The sequence below is a fragment of the Wasmannia auropunctata genome, unplaced genomic scaffold (assembly GCF_000956235.1).
Source record: "Wasmannia auropunctata unplaced genomic scaffold, wasmannia.A_1.0 LD335999.1, whole genome shotgun sequence".
Classification (NCBI taxonomy): domain Eukaryota; kingdom Metazoa; phylum Arthropoda; class Insecta; order Hymenoptera; family Formicidae; genus Wasmannia; species Wasmannia auropunctata.
In genome coordinates, this window is record NW_012026891.1 from 835,481 (window position 1) to 854,877 (window position 19,397).

At 40.0% G+C, this 19,397-nt stretch overlaps 6 protein-coding genes across 6 annotated transcripts in view; 4 read left to right on the forward strand and 2 right to left on the reverse strand.

Moving 5' to 3' along the window:
* Positions 1–3: 3 nt before the first annotated feature.
* LOC105453491 lies at positions 4–3,370 on the reverse strand. Its single transcript, XM_011695496.1, has 5 exons — positions 2,558–3,370; positions 1,941–2,244; positions 1,628–1,789; positions 1,010–1,415; positions 4–267 (listed from the first exon to the last, which is right to left on the reverse strand). The coding sequence occupies exons 1-5, from the start codon at positions 2,671–2,673 to the stop codon at positions 167–169; spliced, it is 1,089 nt and encodes a 362-aa protein (XP_011693798.1). The 5' UTR covers positions 2,674–3,370; the 3' UTR covers positions 4–166.
* A 348-nt stretch (positions 3,371–3,718) lies between these two features.
* Positions 3,719–6,386, forward strand: LOC105453493 (short-chain specific acyl-CoA dehydrogenase, mitochondrial). Its single transcript, XM_011695498.1, has 5 exons — positions 3,719–4,173; positions 4,251–4,350; positions 4,477–5,144; positions 5,230–5,453; positions 6,046–6,386. The coding sequence occupies exons 1-5, from the start codon at positions 4,146–4,148 to the stop codon at positions 6,256–6,258; spliced, it is 1,233 nt and encodes a 410-aa protein (XP_011693800.1). The 5' UTR covers positions 3,719–4,145; the 3' UTR covers positions 6,259–6,386.
* A 55-nt stretch (positions 6,387–6,441) lies between these two features.
* LOC105453497 (phosphatidylinositol transfer protein alpha isoform) lies at positions 6,442–11,663 on the reverse strand. The gene is made up of 6 exons (XM_011695501.1): positions 11,309–11,663; positions 10,520–10,550; positions 9,628–9,891; positions 9,462–9,539; positions 9,004–9,384; positions 6,442–8,827 (listed from the first exon to the last, which is right to left on the reverse strand). Exons 1-6 carry the CDS (start codon positions 11,323–11,325, stop codon positions 8,783–8,785), a joined length of 816 nt encoding a protein of 271 aa, XP_011693803.1. The 5' UTR covers positions 11,326–11,663; the 3' UTR covers positions 6,442–8,782.
* Positions 11,664–13,060: 1,397 nt separating this feature from the next.
* Positions 13,061–15,509, forward strand: LOC105453496. The gene is made up of 4 exons (XM_011695500.1): positions 13,061–13,183; positions 13,961–14,065; positions 14,166–14,636; positions 14,716–15,509. Exons 2-4 carry the CDS (start codon positions 14,053–14,055, stop codon positions 14,976–14,978), a joined length of 747 nt encoding a protein of 248 aa, XP_011693802.1. The 5' UTR covers positions 13,061–13,183; positions 13,961–14,052; the 3' UTR covers positions 14,979–15,509.
* A 121-nt stretch (positions 15,510–15,630) lies between these two features.
* LOC105453495 (7-methylguanosine phosphate-specific 5'-nucleotidase) lies at positions 15,631–18,202 on the forward strand. Its single transcript, XM_011695499.1, has 5 exons — positions 15,631–15,967; positions 16,052–16,150; positions 16,227–16,296; positions 16,740–17,323; positions 17,420–18,202. Exons 1-5 carry the CDS (start codon positions 15,752–15,754, stop codon positions 17,519–17,521), a joined length of 1,071 nt encoding a protein of 356 aa, XP_011693801.1. The 5' UTR covers positions 15,631–15,751; the 3' UTR covers positions 17,522–18,202.
* A 951-nt stretch (positions 18,203–19,153) lies between these two features.
* The window catches only part of LOC105453498, a 2,990-nt gene continuing 2,746 nt past the window's right edge, over positions 19,154–19,397 (forward strand). Inside the window, exon 1 of the mRNA XM_011695504.1 lies at positions 19,154–19,302. The gene's annotated coding sequence lies outside the window, so the exon portion shown is untranslated. The remainder of the gene's footprint in view (positions 19,303–19,397) is intronic.

A 19,397-nucleotide genomic window follows, 5' to 3' on the forward strand; every position in this document is an offset into this window, starting at 1 on the left:
TGATTCAGTCGGAAACCAGAATGCTCAATTTTTATTTAGTACGTATCATAATGAGTATACAATATATCGAATCGATATATACCTGTCACGTCAAAGAGTATTGTGGGACTAAGAGTATTTTTTTTTGCGTGACGACAAGACGATCTCCTCAGGACGACGGCACAGTCTACGTGTCTTCCTCCCAGACGGTCTCCGTGAGTATGGCGATGTTGTCCAGGCCGCGCATCGGTGCGTACTCGAGCGTCCACATCACGTTCGTGAAAACGACTGCGGCAATGTTATGAATATAATTTACCAACGAGGAAATACCATTGCACACGTCATTATCGCAAAATAACGCGTGAGTCTGATATACGTATATATTTGAGATAAAATTTTAATGGCATTCGCGAGGTCGTCGCTCCAATTTTATCATCCGACTTTAGATAGGTTCGCAATAATTATTTTATATCCGATTCCCGAGAGGCAAGTAAAATTAAAGATATTTGGCAAATGAAATTCAAATTGAATTTCTATCGTGTGAGGAATAGAGTTGTATAGCATCACGGATGAAATATAATTAATTCGGAAACATCGATTGCTCGCAGTAACGGTTGACAATATACTTGGGCAATACTGAAGTTTTAGATTTAGATTAAGAGAAATATATATATATATACTTCGTTTTGCGAGATTAATTATCCAAATGGATAATTAATATAATAAGCAAATTTTCAATTGCAAATTCGATTTATTACAGCCCAATTCCCTGTGTGTGTTTGCTCGCCATCACTATGCAATTTTTGCCAGAAGTACGGAACATCTTTTAGCCAGCAAGTAGAATTAAAAGTCGAAGGGTTTTTAGTTACTATATTATTATACGTATAAATAATTCAACCATTCTAAATAACAATTGCAAACTCACTAGAAATACTTTAGCGTTGCCTTTTCGGAACGCCAGCCAGTCCGGCTTATCGCGTGCTGTTAAAGGTGCCCCGTACTTCAGTCCAATGTCAATCGCGGCACTTACGCATCTCGCCCTGATGCAGATCGGCGATCAGCTCAGGACACGAGCTGTTGCATGGGTTTATAGGGGTGAGACGCAGCTGGGTCGCGCCGCGGAGCTGAGCGAGGGCTATCAGACCGGAGTCGAGCTCGACCTTCTTGTAGCTCGGGCTGTTGTAGTCCGAGGACATGAGCACCCAGTTGAAATGCGCCGGCGAGACCGTGCTGGAGAGGAAGTACGGTCGTTGATAGTACTTTCTGAGGACCTTCACGGCGTTGATGTCGCAGTTCTGCCAGTGGACGAACCACTTGGCCACCTCGGGCGCGTGCACGCGTCGCAGAAACGCCGCGAGGTCGGACGAGCCGGTACGGAGATTCGAGGTCAGGGCGCAGGGTACCGTCTCCATCAGCCGTTCGTTCTCCAAATAAAGCTATTTGCGAACGGAAAATAGCGTTTCTTCACGCGGGATCGTTCATTTTTTTGCAAATATCACGCAATATCAGAAATTCTTTGCTATACAACAATTATTTGTCTTTCGAAAAATATTCATAAGAGAAATCTACATTTCTTTTCTTCAATTCGATACCTGAAGATTGTTGAGCGTTTATAATTATAATAAAGTAAAACTCGTCTGTTACTCACGTGAGTGATATTATCGAACCAGAAGTAGTCGGTATTCATGACCGCCCAGGAGTCCATCGCGTCGGTGATGATGGCCGGTGCGTCGCGATTCAGATAATTGTCGACCAGATTACGATACCGCACGTCCGACAGACGATCAATCGTCTCCAGTGCCTCGCAGGTCTACAAGAACGGTCCTTGGTCAACTATCGTAAATCTTTGATACAATCTTAGATATTTCCTCGTAAAATATCACATTCAAAAAATTGCGACGGAAATCTTTTTTTCAAAGCGCACCGATTGATTTTTCTTATCTTAAAAATACTGAGCGTACCACGCAGTCCTCTTCCGTGATAGTGTAATCGTTGTAGAAAGGATTGTTGATCATGCAATTTTCGTAGTAGAGCGGTTGCCAGTTCCAGATCGGCAAGACTTTGATCAGCAGCAGACGGCTGAGGGCGGTGAAATGGGTACCAACGAAGTCCAGCTGAGCCGCGAGACACGCCAGCGTACCCAGCACTATCAGTACCAGGGTGCCGCGAAAGACGAGCTGCAACCATGAGCGACGCATCGCCGCCACGAGCGGCTGGCAAATAATGTCCATCTCCTCCTCGGTGAAGCCCGCCTGCTGGCAGTACCTGCCAAGAAATTTCGAATATAATAACAATCCTAACACAATGGAAAAAAAAAAGATATCTATCGTAAGTGTGAAATAATTGTTCTCCATAAATCTACTTTTTGCAAAAATTATCATAACAGCGATTTGGAAAAAAAATGTCTTAAAAAATTATCTGCTGGCTTATAATTTTGGGAATATCGTTACTGGCGCAAATCTTTTATTATTTTATTTTTTTTTAATTGATCTAGGTGATAAAAGTGCGACGGAAGTATGGACAAAATGAAAATCTGTGACTCTCCACGAATGCCTTTCACGCGTGCCGAAAGTGTTACTTGTAAAAGGAGTTGAGCTCGTCGTCGATCAGCCTCAGCTTCTCGGAATGCGTCATCTCATGCTGCTCCTTGGTGTACGCCTTGCGCGGCTGCTTCACGCACTTGCTGCTCGACATCGCGACAGATCTCTGCGTCTTTTCACTGATGTGCAAGATAATCCGCGGTATCGCTCTCCTCTCGCAGAAGCGCAGAATTCCAGGATGCGCGGCAAGATAGGAACGGGCTCGTCGTCGCTATCGAACCGCTACCATGCATGCGCGCGCTTGTATCTGCCCGCACGACGATATTGATCGACGCCGTCGGCGCATGGACGGCGCGAAAACCGAGATAGATTTTCGGAATTTTTTTATCAAATCCCCACGCCTCTTGTTTTGATAAGCGACGGGCTTCCCAGGCGAACGTTTTTCAGGTTAAAGCCGCGCGATTTTACTAAAATCACATTTTTACAAAGTACGGAAAGATGTGGGGCGTAGGAAATTGATATGAAAAACTGCAGGTATTATTCCGTCAGAGTTTAATAAGTAGATAATTAGTCTTGCCACTGTCCGTAATCATTCGTATTTTAAAGAAAGTCTGTTTTTCATATTAAAACTTTGGATTGTGTAATATAAAATGATGGGCCCATTAAAATGTACTATTAGGTTCTGCTATTATATGTATATATAGAACCTATTATTTTATATGTCCTCTATAAGAGCACGATTTAACTTTAATATTCATTGAGGAAATGTACTCTAAAACTCGAATTTCTCTTTCTTAATATCTAATATTCTTTCATTTTGCCTAACATTTGCAAGTCACTCGAGGTGATTATAAAGTGATATGTTTGTGCGAAAGTTCTCATGTAAGACACATAAAATAATGGGTTCTTGTACATATAATGATATCTGTATCGACATAATACCGAATTACATACATTAAGAATGAAATACAAAAATCTAAGAGATTAATTGTGACAATATTTAATAATATCTGTATATAATACTATAGTATTACCGAAAAATTATATGAATATCTGTATTATGTCATATCGGTATTATTTGCAATCGGTTTTTATTTCGGTTATTTTAATCTAAAAAATACCGATACATTATCGCGTATTATTTATTTTTTAGTCCGTTTTAAGTGTACTTTTGTATACAAAAAATGTTATATTATATCTTCGGATTTATTTGTCGACAATTCTAAATTATTTGCTTACTCGTCATCTTAAAGCACGAATGTCTCGAGTGTCCCGGTGCATACAATTGCCTTCGATATATTCCGTTCTGTCTTCCAAATTCATTTTTGAATATCAACTTTATCGACCGGCGGTAGATTCCATCCAACGATCTGTAACTAATCTGCAGCAGGGCAAACCTGCACAACCTGCCGTCTGCGAGAGGCTCGTCACGTAAACAGAAACACCGCTACATAATTATATTAATAAGCAGTTATTAATAGTATTCCGCATGAATTAGCGTATATTTACGTGTACAATATATCGTATTGTACGCGACTGACTGTGCCCTCGGGTCAAAGTTCAAAAGTCCGCGTTTGCGACAGTTCCGTAGGTCGAACGTCAAGCGAGAAACGGTGCGAGGAAACAATGGCAATGCAGTGCATGAGATTACTTGGTGAATGCCAGATTATTTTCCAATTGTAATATTACTGAATATAAACGTTACTATTAAACATTTGTTTACATTCACAGCGAGTAACGTGCCCAGAACTGCAGCTTGCAATGCCAGCCGACACATTGCCTCGCTTTCCATGCTGCCAGACACGCATCAGATGTTGTACAAAACGTGCAGGTATTATGCAGGCAACAAGTCACATCTATGTACTTTGCATAGATACAATTAAATTATACTATTCAATTGAAGTAACGCATAGAGTTTGTCGCCGCTATTAAAAAAATCCCGTGTGATTACCTACAGGGACTTCGCCGAGGCGGAATTGAAGCCTGTCGCGGCGGAGATCGATAGGAAGCACCTTTTCCCGAAGGAGCAAGTCAAGAAGATGGGCGAGTTGGGTCTCATGGGTCTGTGCATTCCTGAATCGCTTGGCGGAGCGGGGCTGGACTACCTGGCGTACGCTATCGCCATGGAGGAGATCTCCAGAGGTTGCGCGAGCGCCGGAGTTGTAATGAGCGTGCAAAATTCCCTCTACCTGGGCCCGCTGGACGCGTTCGCGACCGACAAGCAGAAGGAAAAGTACATCGTTCCCTTCCTGAGCGGCGAGAGGATCGGCTGCTTCGCCCTCAGCGAGCCGGGCAACGGATCTGACGCCGGCGCGGCGTCCACCACCGCCAAGTCGGACGGTAGCGTTTACACGATTAACGGCACCAAGTCGTGGATAACGAACGGCTTCGAGGCCAGCGGGATAGTTCTCTTCGCGACGACCGACAAGTCCAAGAAGCACAAAGGTATAAGCGCCATCATAGTGGACAGTCCGACGGCGGGCCTGAGCCTGGGCAAGAAGGAGGACAAGCTGGGTATACGAGGCAGCAGCACTTGCTCCTTGATCTTCGAGGACTGTCAAGTGCCACGAGATAACACCCTAGGCGAACCAGGAATGGGTTTTAAGATCGCTATGATGACTCTAGGTAAACGTGACAGTCGAGCATTAAAAAACGTGGATTTTAATGGGTAATAATTATTCGACGTAATTCTCTCTCTATCTCTCTCTAGATGGTGGCAGAATAGGAATCGCCGGACAAGCATTGGGCATAGCACAAGCATCCTTGGACTGCGCGATGGATTACGCAACCAAGCGCCAAGCCTTCGGCCAGTCGATCATCAAGCTGCAGACGATCCAACAAAAAATCGCTGACATGGCTTTGAGACTGGAAAGTGCAAGATTGTTGACGTGGCGAGCCGCGCAGCTTAAGGATAACGGTAAACCGTACACGAAGGTACGGTTATGAATATTTATGAATATAATTTGAATGTTAATTTTCTGCTGGAATATCTACTCTGAATACGACTGAATATTTACTCTGCATGTCTTATCTTAGCCTATATATAACTACTTGGTATTTGATTAATCTTATCCCATATATATATATTTTTTCTATTGATTACATTTTGTATATCTTATCGGATAAGGTAAACTTCACGCTTCCATGAATGCATAGAAAAAAAAAATCTTCAAGTAGTCATGATAGCTTAAGCTTTAATCATGTGAATTAGCAATAAAAAATAATTTTAAAGACGAGAGAAAAATCGAGGGGGGGGGGGGGTAATTTCAACAGGGAATAGACAGACCTTTCGGGTACAAGATCTCAAGTAGAAGGCTTAAATGAATGCCAGATCGCAGATGTCAAAATTTATATCGATTTGCGGTTGCTTTGCCGAACTTACGTTCATCTGTTTTGCATTCTCCTCAGTTGCGAGCTAAGGAAAGTTCGAAGCGGATATCACGACGCGAGAAAATTTTTGCACATCCGCAATCTGGCCGTCGTTCTTCGTTCCGCTATCACGATAATTTTTTTTATTCGCTTATAGGAAGCCGCTATGGCCAAACTGTCGGCATCGGAGACCGCCACATTCTGCGCTCATCAGTGCTTACAGATTCTGGGAGGGATGGGATACGTGTCGGATATGCCGGCGGAACGTTATTACAGGGATGCGCGTATCACGGAAATCTACGAAGGCACGTCGGAGATCCAGAAACTTGTGATCGCCGCGAATCTCATCAAAGAATACGGTCTCAATTGAGATCACACCGATTCACGCACGTAAGATATAATCCTTCCGTATCTTTCATATCCCAAGAAACAGTAAAATATATATATATTTTTTGTTATATGTATTGCATCTAATATTAGACTTTGTATATATATATATATATTAATTATATTTTTATATATGGAGAGAAGTGTCGAAATAAATTTCATATGCTATCCTTCTAATTTTATTAACTCTTGACTAAATACTTGACTGGATCGAGAGCGACATACGCACATACGCGCAAACACATACACACACACACGTACTTATATACGTGTTTATGCAAGAAAAGGAAACGCATATACACGTGTGCATATATACATATATACACATACACATCTGGTATTTCACTGTCAGCCCTTTGGCAGCGATACGGAATTTTTTTTCCTCTCCACTTTTATTTATTTTTTCTCTCTATCTATTCACGACTTCTTCTCTACCCTGCTTGTCGTACGTTTAGGAACAGCTAGAGCCTATCTATTTAAGTAACTATTATCGTAAGATAACAGGTGTAGTGTGTGTGAACCCGCGTACATGTGTGAAACTCTCATGTCTAACAAAACGACGCAGTCGTCGTGGAAACAAAAGGCGGACTCATCCATTAAAGTTACGAGCCTGTTTGAACGACACAGATGTGCCTTATTTCGATCGGTTTTTCCTCGTCGATAAAATGGCGAATAAATACGTGCCCAGGGTTTCTCTGTTTTCTCGTGTGTGCCTGGTGTACATTGAGTACAAATACTATGTGCACCGTTGCGGCTACCACTGTTCGCACGTGAATACGAAGATAAAGGCTATACCTTAGACTACATGCCTCCCAACGAGAAAATACAGAGAATACATTTACTTTGTGCAAATGACAGTTAAATTATATACTTCATTTTACTGTTTTTTTTCCCCCTTTATAATATTTAATTAGAGATCCTATCACTAGGTGGGAACGCTGCTGCGATTCCACGTTAGTGTTCACAACCCATTAAAAGACTACTGTACTCTCATTTCGTTCTAGAATTCGATTCAGCGAAAATAAGCATAATCACTTTTCCAAACAAACTAAAATATATCTTGTCTATAGCGGAGCTTTATTCCTGTCACGACGGAAACGAGACAGTCGTATAATTATCTTTTGTCACGATATATATTTTTTTTCAATGCCACACTGAAGGATAAATTTAAAATTTAACGATGATCGTGATGATAGAGGCTGTGCAACGGGTTACGAGCAGCGTTCCGGAATACTTTGTCGGTTGTACTCAGAGATCCATTGGAATGCAAAGAAACATTGTATATATATAATTTGAATTTGAATTTCATTTGTGTATATGCCTCTTTCTTTTTTTATATATATATACAATAACGCACCCTTTCGCCGTTCACCCGCTGTTGCCACCAATATTGAAATAGCCTAAACTCTGCTTTTCTACATATGTGTGTACATGTATATCGGTTGTGTGAGCACTTTACAATAGAATACATCACCTCCCCCGTTCTCGGTAAACAATTTAGAGTAGTTTAGTGTAGTATGTTAATAACGCGCGTTACTGTGTTTAGCATCGCAGTATAATTAAAAAAATCCATCAGTTTGGTCCTAACTTCGTATAGGGGATAGGTACAGATACACGTCTCGCGTTCGTCGATAAAACAAACGGAACCGAAAGAATGGAGGAACATTGTAGGTTGAAAACTACCGTAGTACCTTGCCTCGTGGGATCGTCGAACGACCCCATGAAATAACTATAGATACACATTTAAGATCCTTGAAACTTTTTTTTTTTTTTTTCAAATCGAGCTTCCTGATCACATATACACTTTCGTAGAATTGAGAAAATACTCTCGAGCTCTCTTCCGAAAAATACACGATCTAATACATCACACTTTCGTGGTTGAAATGATAGTTCGAGATACAGATCGTTAATATGCAACATTTAGATTTTCAATTGTACATTAATATTATTAAACTGTGGAATTTTTTAACTATTTAACTACGATCAAACTCTCGCGATGTTAAATCACATATTTCCTTTGTTTTTTTTTTCTTTATGTACTTTGCAGCAAGCATTTTTTGTCGTTCGTTTAATTGAACTTCAATACCTATTATTATCGAACTACGAATTGCTGTTAAGTAATCATAACTCTTTATCTATATCGTGGCTTTCACGAAACTAGATTTCCCTTCATAATTATGCATTAAACAAGAGAGCCAGATGACTCCGATTCCTTCCCATTTTTGTATCTCTCTTTTTTCTCTTTTATAATAATAACTACATTATAATAATCTTTGACTGTAGATACATTTATCTAAAACGCTTGTAAATGTAAAATAAATTAAAATTGTAAGTAATTTGTAATAGACACTGAATCTAGACACGTAAATTCCAGAAATCGTCCGAATCCTGTGGAATCATCTATGACAGAGCGTAACAGGGTGTACATCTGTAGGTATGCGTCTGTATTTGTGTTGACATGTATAAGGAAATTGATTTAACCGTTCATAATAGAAGCTATCGAAGCCTCAATCGTCAGCTCGCATACCCCGTACTTCACCTTGATGTCTTTGCTGCAATTGAACATACAAAGAGCGTTTCAAAAGCGAAATTCAAAATCGAAATTTCTGACTTTTTAGCGAAAAACCAACGAGACTTACACAAAGTAGTAAGGTAATCGAATGAATTTGCAAACTGAAGAAATGAAAGAAACGGAAGAACTGAAGAAAGCGAAATATTCTATCCTTACCCTGTCTAACTCTTCTTTCGTATTGTCTTCGATTGCTCTAATGTCCTCCATGGTTAAACCATACCAGCGATCTATCCAGCAGAACACTTGCCTGTGGAAATTGGTAAACAGGCGCCGTTCCGCTTTCTGAATGAATCCTTCGACGCGGGTCTGCAGACCGAACCATTTGAATTCACAAGTGACTAGCTTGTAGCACGTCATCACAGGTTGAACATTATGCTTCCAGTCTTTCCCAACGAGTGGGCCCCGTCCCGTCCTCTGGGACTTGAACTTGGCCGGATCCTCGTCCTCCTTGTAATCGGCACTAGCGACCGGATCGTTGGCAATATCTATATGCACTACGTCTCTGATCTTAAGCTTATCGGGCGGCAATTCGTGAACCTGTTTCGTGAAGAAGAAAACATGAATGTATACGGAAAACACTTAAAATTATTCGCCTAACCTGACAAGACACTTACATTATGCTGATTGCCGACGTCGCCAATATGAAAGGACTCTATCATGATCACGAAGTTGTCCTTCATATACCCTGGATTCTGCGGAAAGATCAAAAAGTAACGTTTACACGAATATACTTATATAATTAATATCCTGTGCATATGTCAATACACGCGCGACACTTACAGTTATGACTGTTTTACAATAGGGATAAGCGTTCCAAGCCTCTTCGTGGATCTCCAGCGAGTTCTTTGGCAGTAAAATGCGAATGAAAGCAGGCACTTTACTAGCTAAGTGATAAATCTTATATGTATATTGGCCTGATGAGTACTTTCCACCGAGTAACGGATAATCCGTAAACGGCTCATTCTTCAACACTTCAATGCCCTCTCCGCCGCCCGTATTATTTTTACTAGCCTCTGCTACAGAGTACAGTTGAGCTACTTGATACTGTTGAGGAGGAGAAAATGAAATAACATATAAATTATTGACAGTTTTCTCAAGGTAGGTTAAGCCATTACATAATGCAAGCCGCGAGTCTCGTAGACATGATTTATATGTGCACTTTGAATTCTTTTTCTTTCTTTGTTTAGTATTAATTCCTTTTTTATTTCAATTTATTACTACAATACATCAATTCCAAGAAAAGATAAGAAAAAGATTTAAAGTCATCCTATCTATCTCTAGAATTGATACCACAATGATAATCTATTGAGCTATCTCTCTTGGCCATTATTTTAATATTTCTGAGGCAAGCAGATAACGAGTGGAAAAACAGAAACATAGTTTAAACAGTAATAAATAATAACAAAGAAACTCGTATATTTGTGTGAGAATAAAGGTTTCTAATAGCAAAGTGCATCATTGTTTATGCAAGATAACTCTATATAAGTACTCAGATAGACACATGTGTCATGCGGAGGATAATTAGATGATTAGGCGAGTTTTCTTGATTGCACGGTAACGCAATGATTAATTTCAATCTGTCTTTTTTCTCAATCTCAACATCCAGACGGGTTTCTCAAACCGAATCATTACGAGAAGCGGGGACTCCTTGTGACAGATCAGAGACACGTACCTCTTCCACTGTGAGCGGCAGAGTGACACGGCTGTAACAGGCAAATAATGGAATTATGTCAGCGTTACATATCGGGAAGAAAGGAGGAGGCGAAGGAAATCACGGCTAGCGCAATCGTGTCCTTGGGGTCACAGGACGGAGGGGGCACGGCGTCGCCGCGCGACGTGCACGTATCGCCCGGCCGATTTTATAATTACATCAGAAATCAAAGCTGATCGATAAATTTGTGAGATTTATGACCGAACGCATTTGTCGATCCGTATCGTAGGCAGGGAAGGGGGGGGAGGTGAACGCCGAGGAAACCTAAGGTCGGCCGAAATTCTCGGAAAGCTGCACTTTTCTCGCACTTCCCGCTGCTGGCCAGGAAATCATCGTAATATGCTTAAAGCTTCGACAGGGAGAAAGAGAGAGAGAGAGAGAGGAAGAAGTGCAGAAAGTGCAACCAACGAACTTCTGGAATCATGCGGTAAGGGATGAGAGGGCCACCATCCCTCTCGCTCCGTCTCTCTCTTCCTTCAACCCTCTCCCTCCTTCTCGTCCACCAGCCGCCGTTAAAGATCAGCAGTCATCGTGCCACCCGTGTGTCGATCGGCTTTGAATTTCGCTGCGCTGGCCCCCCGCCGACCCGCTGACGAGGACCGAATTTCGTAAATTCGTGCCGCGCGGCGCGCATCTGACAGGCCCCCTGCTCCCGTACGCGGTTCCTCGTCACCGTCATCGTCGCGCCGTCCTCCTCCTCCTCCTCTCGTCTCTCTCCTCCGCCACCCCTGCTCGCCGCGCCACACTTACTATTCCTTGATGAGCATTTTAGTCAGCAGCAGAGCACATGGACCAGTAGCGCGCGATCAGCAGACTCGCCGCCACCGACGACGACGACGTGATGGTGGAGCAGCAGGACCCACTGACACCGCACCCTCTCCCTCGTCGGCCACCGATCTGACTCACACTGGCTTGCTGCGCTATCGGCTCGCTATCGGCTCGCCGCCGCCGCCGCAGTGTCATACACCCGCAACGTGTACCGCGCAACGCCGACAGGATACGCCAACCGACTGACACACTCCGGGCCAGACCGCTCCGGCCGCTCCACGGTCCGCACCACCAGCAGCACAGCAGCACAGCACCGCACACACCAGCAACCGCACCGCCACACGGCCGCGCCAAAGGAGACGCACACACACACTTGCGCGCGCCCGCGCACACGTGTACGACTCCGCGGCATCCCCCCTCACCTCACCTCGCCCTCCTCGTCGCCCCGCTCGTCGCTCCTCGGCCGTCCTCGGCCGCCGTCGCCGATGATCGTCCGATATCGTCTTCTCCCTCGCCCCCTCGGCGCCCGCCCGGCCGAACTTTGCCGCTGACGTCATTCCGCGAGACTTGGGTGCGCGTGCGCGCGCGACCGGTCCCCACGCGCGTCGCCTCTTCAACGGCGACAACTCGACACTTACTCAACACGGAAAGAATATGATGCTCGAAATTAATATTCACATGAATATGATTTTATTGCGCAATCATGAGCATCTTTTTTCTCCCTCGCTGTTGACGTCTACGCGATGCGAAACAGGTTTTCGAACGATGTACCGTAAAATCACACGTTTCCGTATCCGGTGAAGGAAAATTATGTTGGACGCCCTGATGCGCGTTAAGGGCGGATTCTCAGAAATCATTCTCAGGGCGTAATCCCACGTATAGAAAAAAAGCCGGAACGGAAGAGCACAATGAATGAGAGCAGGGTGAGTGATAACCAATAAGAATATTTTTCCAAAAGCCTGTCTCAATTTTAGATGACTGAGTTCCCCATGCATTAAAAAGGCAATTAATATACATAATTATGTACACGTTATGTGTTGTAACAAAAATACTTAATTCATATTAATGAATTTTTTTATAAAATTTTCTTTTTCATTTATTCTAGGAAGTTTGCAAATGAGTGTAACTTAATTAAATCGATTTTTATATGAATTCATTTTAAAATTAAAAGTCATTTAATTAAAAATTTATTAGAGAATATTATCTTTTTTTTTTATATTATAGGCAGGCATCGCGTACAGTTTCTTTAAACTGTTTGTACATTTCTTCATTTACTGCAAATAGAAATGAATACAATATTATTAATACAAAAATTAATGAATCAAGAACAAGTCCACAATTAGGATTGGTAAAAAGAATTGCGACAAAATGAATTAATTAAAGCTTAACGTTTATTAAAACTTCGCAGCTATTTAGATAGATATATATAACGTTTGACTTTTGGAGAAGCATTTTTAGATTAATTGGTTTTCTCCCATTATGACTAATTCTTATTTTCCATTCCACTTTTTTCAATACGTTGCATCGGCTGCGGACATCGGCCGTATAATAACTTTTTCCTCGGATAGAAAAATTTCATCATGAACTTAAATAGTAAAAATTTTCACTTCCGCCCTAGGGGAAAAATCGATAGAGGAAGAATCGATGTCTAGAATGCCGATTTGAAAATTCGCAATTCTTCCGATCGATTCTGAGGAAAAGGGAAATAAGGGACGGTGAGGCAAAATTGAAAATATCAACACCATCAACCCCATTCTTGTGCTACAAGGTCGACTCGAGAGAACGCGAGCAGCCTACCTTATACGAACGAAAGACGAATAGGAAGCTATTTTGAATCTAATCAAGAGTTTCCAAGAGGTATTTAATATTATCCTGTACATTTTCTTATTTAATTACGCTGTGCACGTTCCCACGTTTAAGCCAACAATTATTTAATCCGTATCTGTAAATTCAAAATTGCAAAAATATAGCATGTGGATCCTATTTTATTGCGTATAACTTTTCTATTGTTCATTTTTTACCAATGTAGATTAACTTAATTGGAAGAAACAGTTTCTCTTTGAATTTAATTTTAGAAAAAAGGCAAAAGTAAGTTAAACCGAGTTTAAAATTAATATACAAAAATTTCTAGTGCTTCGACCGTTATAGATCGCTGTGTTCTAATTGATCAATTAAACAATTTGAAATCTTCATATATACATCTATTGTAAGTGGATCGTCAACGTAATTAAAGTATTAATAGTTTTAAGAATTAGAGAAAGATAAAGAATCAATTAAGCCGAGTTTAAACCACCAATTTGTGCTTTTTTTATACGATCTTTATATAAATTAATTTTGAAATTAAAAGTCATTTAATTAAAAATTTATTACAGAAAATTATCTTTTTTTTTCTATAGACAGGCATCACGTACAGTTTCTACTGTTTGTACATTTCTTCATTTTTTTATGCTCTTTATAACTAACCGATTTGTCGGAATCAAATCTTGTAATAATGTGAAGTTATTATTATTTATCATCACATGTCCTTCGGTTAATTTCATTAATAGGTCACGTAAAACGTTTTCTTAAAATACAGATACAATAAAAAATAGAACGATATTTATGCATAGCGACTTTTTAAAATTACGAAATTAGCGGTGAAAAGGATTCAATCATCAAATGACTCATGTTGGCTAACCCATTTGAAGACAAGCGATTTTGCACACCGTATAAACGTCGTATTAAAGATGAATTTTGATGGTATACTTTATTTATTTATTTATTTTTTTATTTATTTATGGCATGCCATAAGAGAATCTATTTTGAGCAATCAGAGTAATCTGTTAAATTTCCATTGCAGTGGACGTGCAGTTACATTTAACAACGATTGAGCTGCTTAAAGATATAGCTAAGTTAAATTTGGAGGATGATCAACCCAAACTGCTGGAACAACTATTTCGCATACCCGATTTCATTCCTATGTTGATAATGTCTTGCGCGCAAAGATTAGCAAAGACAACTCATGAGTTCCTATTAAATTCGGGCTACCTCTACAATTGGCTAACACTGATGACGGTTACGAAATCACATTTGGCTATTGCATTTGAGAAGAGTGAAGAGAAAGAAAAATACGTATTGCTAAAGATACTATTTATTATAGTGTGTCCGTACGCAATAGAAAGAGAATTGTTATCTCTAGAACGAAATAGAAAACAAGATCTTAATTTGATTTTCAAATGTATGTGCTTACTGTCATATATTCATCGCCGCTTTTATACCCCCTTGGTGATAGATCGCGTTGTGAAGAGAATAACTTTGAATATTCGTGAAGGTATACTATTTGCATTGTTGCGTTGCAGATAATTGATATATAATATGTTCCTTTCTAACTACATATTTGTGTGTAACAGTTATATATGTGGATGACACAGTTGACGTTAACGAAGAATCAAAAGACTTGGCGTTTGAGCTTTTAAGCTACCTGGAGGATCTCTGGCTGAAAATCGTAGAGCATCGTAATTTTGTATCTATCGCGGAAATAATTCCGCGGAAGCCATTTAACACCGCAGAACGTCAATATTTTGTAAATCTAACCGCACGCCAATCCAAGTTGCAGCATAAAATCAAAATGGTTAATGATCGACTTGAAAAAGGAGCGCATCCACCTAAATAATTAGAAAAAACAATAATTCGAACGTATAGTTTATTACACATTTTATCAAAATTGCACGTACGCGCAAACACATACTACTCTAATTATACGTGCGTGTATATGTTTTTAAGAAAATACAATAGCATGTGTAACACACATATGTAACACACATACAATAACACCTTTTTAATGTATTACTGTATTTTTTAAAAAAGTAATTCAATATTCTAAAAAAAATAATGTAGGTATAATTAACACATTAATTGTTGTATTAGTATTAGTTTTAATTACTTTAGATTTACTTTAATAGTTACTATTAGATTTTGCTATCAGACATAATACTAATTATAACATGTGTCGTATTAACGAAAATTGTCTGCCCTTCGTTGTTTAAAGACGTATAAGGCATCGATCTTTTTATACACAAATCAAATTATAATCAATTTAAGTGACTATATAATACTATACAAAATGTGTGTCTTAAAAGTGCAACGAGATAAATATAGACGTATGTATATATTTATCAAATAAATCAATTTGATATATCTGCTATATTGTCAATTTTTATATTCGACATTATTGCTTACCGCTTTGTATGAATTAATTGATAACTTAATTAAGTAAGGCGTTTCGCGAGTTAATTTTACTTAAAATCACGTAGATCTTTTCAGCTAAGAGAATTTCTTAGAGATGACAATTCGAAGTAGAAATTTGCATTCGAGTGAAATTAAAAGTGGCTCGACGTGTTCTCGAAAAGCGAAACGTGTTATGTGACACGCGGTATATGACGCGCGATGCGCTCGGCATGCGCACTCCCTCGTGGTTGGCAGGCTCGCAGCAACGTGCAGCGCACGTTGTTGGCACGAGTCACGAGCCAGGGAACGGAACGATTTGAGAGGATCTCTGTAGGATCTACAGCCGTTTCGGATTTCAGGAACGTGCCCGCGATTCCGCCGCCGCTGACGACGACGACGACGACGACGATGTCGAACCGACTCACGATCGACGAGGTGAGTAACGTCGCGGTTTGTTTTTTTTTGTTTTTTTTTTTTTGGACGACATTGCGAAACACGTACCTACATCTCCGTTTGCAGTTTCCCGCTTTGAGGTCGAAGCATGTTTACATCAAGGACGAGGCCGCCGTCCTGGAGACGATAAACGCGATTCGACAAGGTGGCGTGAATAATCTGCAGGTACGGGCTCTTACACCCTTATTGACACGCTTGTCACCCTTCGATTCGACATTGACATCTACGATTATTTGTGCAGATAGTCACGGATTTCGACTTAACCGTTACGAAGCAGCACATAGACGGCAACCATGTACTCAGTAGCTTCGGTAAGTGTGAACGGTAATTCACGGTCTTTGAAAAGTGAAAGAAAATCGATCCCTTGTCGTATCTAATTTAATTCGTTCACAGGTGTGCCTAATTTTCTTAGAAACGAGATTTAATTGTTTGTACACACAATTATCGTGATTCATCAATTTTCCTCTTGAACTATATAACCTGACGTTGAAATTCAATTATAGGTGTATGTTCCGAAAATGCAAGCAATTGTCTGCAGCAGTATTTATTCAAGTGTATTTATTAAACGTAAACGGTAATTCACGGTCTTCGAAAAGTGAAAGAAAATTGATCCCCTGTCGTATCTAATTTAATTTATTCGCAAGCGTGCCTAACTTCCTTGGAAACGAGATTTAATTGTTTGCACACGCAATTATCCGCGATTCAACAATTTCCTCTGAACTATAATAACCTGACGTCGAAATTATAATTACAGGTATGTTCCGAAAATGCAAGCAATTGCCGCAGCGGTATTTGGACGAGGCTAGGGATTTGTACAACAAGTACAGACCTATGGAGATAGATCCGGAGATGTCTCTGAAACAGAAGGCGGACGCTATGCGCGACTGGATGAGCGCCGCGCAAAATTTACTGAAGGGCATCGAGTTCGATCCTCACGAATTGGAGGAGGTCGCCCAAGGGTTCGACAATATATTGCGCGACGGCACGGAAGAGCTTTTCGAGAAGCTCGCCGACGCGAGGGTGCCGATTGTCGTGTTTAGCGCCGGTCTGGGTGACATAGTGGAGGTTGTGCTGAGGTACCACAATGCTCTCTTCGATAACGTAAGAGTAATCTCCAACTTTCTCAAGTATAACGGAAATCAATTGGATGGCTTTAAGAACGACGTGCTCATACACGCGTACAACAAGAATGAGTGCGCGCTGGAGAAAGATTATCTGAAGCTACTTCAAAAGAGACAGAATGTATTGCTAATGGGCGACACGATCGGCGATGCTAACATGGTGAAGGGAATAGAGAACACCAAGGCGGTTCTGAAAATCGGATTCCTTTACGAGCACGTGAGTATCCCTCCTGATCACTATAATCAGCTGTATGATATAAATGTAAATATTAGATACGTAGCGATACTAATCTCTTTTTCGTGGATCCTCCAGGTGGAGGCCAGCTTGGAGTCGTTCATGGAAAACTTCGATATCGTTCTCGTCGACGATCAAACGATGCGAGTACCGATGGGGATACTACAAAACATCTTGTAATAATGCATATCAGTTAATGCTCTCTTTCATCTGCGTATACATGTATACGCAACTACGAATGTGTAAATCACGTCATGCATGCGTGACCATCTCTCTGCAAGACCAGAGAACAGCTCATTTTACAATTAACATGTTTCAAATTAAGTGCATTTTCTAATATATCTTTGATAATAGCGTGTCTGCGCGTGATGCGGACACGCTGATAAGTTACGCTCATCTCGCTGATATATTTTGAAAGCGTGTACTTTGAATAAATTAATTTTTTTAACTCAAACTAAAAAGTCGAGATATGTACTATTTGTAAATTTTATATGTCTAACATGTGTGTGGATGTTACGGCGCGTCTCTAATTACAAATGTTCTGTGTAATTGTTCATTGTAACTCGCGAAAACTTAGCATCACGTGTCCTTCGATAATCGATATCTAAGCATGAAATTACATCTCGTATTTTTATCAAGTATTTTTACCAAGTCTAATTTAATGTTTTAAAATAATTTTATTATCATCAATTATCTGTCAGAACAAAGAACGAATATATCTTCCTAACAATTAAGCAATCGAATATCTCTATAAATTAATTTTAATGACTAATTAGACTTGATGTTGAGCATTCAGAAAATATTCTAAGATGTTGGAAATTAAGTGTTAAGTTTTTGAGAATTAAAATAACTGATAAAAAATTCGATGAAAGAAATTCGTAACCCTGATCGTCCTTTGAAATTTGGAGATTTGTTTAATATTCTTTTAGAAGAACATTTTTCCTTAACATTTTTGTTAATTATGTATTTTTCCTCTTTTTTTTTCACTTGTCAAATCATTTGCATGTACAATTGTATCGTTTTTAACGAGAACAATATAAGAATTTACAACTAGATAAATTTTAAACATCCGTCCATTTTATTTGCATTCAGGTTTCTTACTTTCTCTGTATGTGTTCGAATTATATAGGTCAAATATACTTAATACATACTTGTCAAATATATAGGTTAATCGTGCTGCTTTTGCACTTTTTGCACTTAGAAACTATTAGCTTTCCTTTTCTATAACGCCCGCGAATATGTATCTATCTCGCTTAAGTAGTTTCAACAATTTTTAGAAATTTCAAGCAACACGAACCACAAATCGAATAATATTTACCTCTAAGTGCAAAAAGTACTTGGGGAAAATCCTGATTGTCAGGAGTCAGGGGTGCATCAGTGCACACAAATTACAAAACAAACAAACCTAACCTGTTCATGACAAAACCTCGGCAAACTCCTCTCCCCCGTACACTAGCGCCAATTGCATCCACCATTGAACTTGGAATTACATAGCACATCCATTTTCTGATACTGCCGATAATATCATAGGCAGACAGGATGGATGTGGGGTTCGAGTCAGTGCTACATCCACAAAGATGTATATGAATGGAAAATATGTATATGTATATAATTATAATAGATATTTACGTAATTTTTCTTTTGCTGAAGCCTAGAATAATGAATATTATATAACCGAGAATGTCGATAAAATGCCTGATATACAATTATATAATCCTGACTCGAACCACATCCACTCTCTCTCTGCCTATGATTTTATCGGCAGTGTCAGAAAATGACTGTGCTATGTAGTTCCATTTCAAAAGTGGATATCGGCGGTAGTGTTGTGTATGTATTATTGGCTATAGGGGACTGTTATATAACGTAAATATAATTTTTAAAGTCGTCTGAGATTGAAGATCTCTTCTCGCGAAGAAAACGCTGCGATTGCGATTCTTTCCTCGCGACTGTTTCGCACCGAGGTAATTTATAATAAAGTTGCGATAATTTGACAACTTATTTAAGTGGTCTCTAACCTAAAATGTAATCACTGACTTGTCAGCAATAGATCGGAAGA

What these genes read in the sequence shown, in the direction of transcription:
- LOC105453491 (XM_011695496.1), bottom strand. Translation starts at nt 2,673, where the DNA reads ATGTCGAGCAGCAAGTGCGTGAAGCAGCCGCGCAAGGCGTACACCAAG. An exon ending in GAGCTCAACTCCTTTTACAA is followed by an intron (nt 2,245 to 2,557) that starts GTAACACTTTCG and finishes ATTTCTTGGCAG; the next exon opens with GTACTGCCAGCAGGCGGGCT. An exon ending in TCTGCATCAGGGCGAGATGC is followed by an intron (nt 268 to 1,009) that starts GTAAGTGCCGCG and finishes ACATTGCCGCAG; the next exon opens with TCGTTTTCACGAACGTGATG.
- LOC105453493 (XM_011695498.1), top strand. Translation starts at nt 4,146, where the DNA reads ATGGCAATGCAGTGCATGAGATTACTTG. An exon ending in ATGTTGTACAAAACGTGCAG is followed by an intron (nt 4,351 to 4,476) that starts GTATTATGCAGG and finishes GATTACCTACAG; the next exon opens with GGACTTCGCCGAGGCGGAAT. An exon ending in GATCGCTATGATGACTCTAG is followed by an intron (nt 5,145 to 5,229) that starts GTAAACGTGACA and finishes ATCTCTCTCTAG; the next exon opens with ATGGTGGCAGAATAGGAATC.
- LOC105453497 (XM_011695501.1), bottom strand. An exon ending in ATTGTAAAACAGTCATAACT is followed by an intron (nt 9,540 to 9,627) that starts GTAAGTGTCGCG and finishes ATCTTTCCGCAG; the next exon opens with AATCCAGGGTATATGAAGGA. An exon ending in CGAAAGAAGAGTTAGACAGG is followed by an intron (nt 8,828 to 9,003) that starts GTAAGGATAGAA and finishes GTTCAATTGCAG; the next exon opens with CAAAGACATCAAGGTGAAGT.
- LOC105453496 (XM_011695500.1), top strand. An exon ending in AACTTTGAATATTCGTGAAG is followed by an intron (nt 14,637 to 14,715) that starts GTATACTATTTG and finishes TGTGTGTAACAG; the next exon opens with TTATATATGTGGATGACACA.
- LOC105453495 (XM_011695499.1), top strand. Translation starts at nt 15,752, where the DNA reads ATGCGCTCGGCATGCGCACTCCCTCGTGGTTGGCAGGCTCGCAGCAAC. An exon ending in GTGGCGTGAATAATCTGCAG is followed by an intron (nt 16,151 to 16,226) that starts GTACGGGCTCTT and finishes TTATTTGTGCAG; the next exon opens with ATAGTCACGGATTTCGACTT. An exon ending in TCGGATTCCTTTACGAGCAC is followed by an intron (nt 17,324 to 17,419) that starts GTGAGTATCCCT and finishes TGGATCCTCCAG; the next exon opens with GTGGAGGCCAGCTTGGAGTC.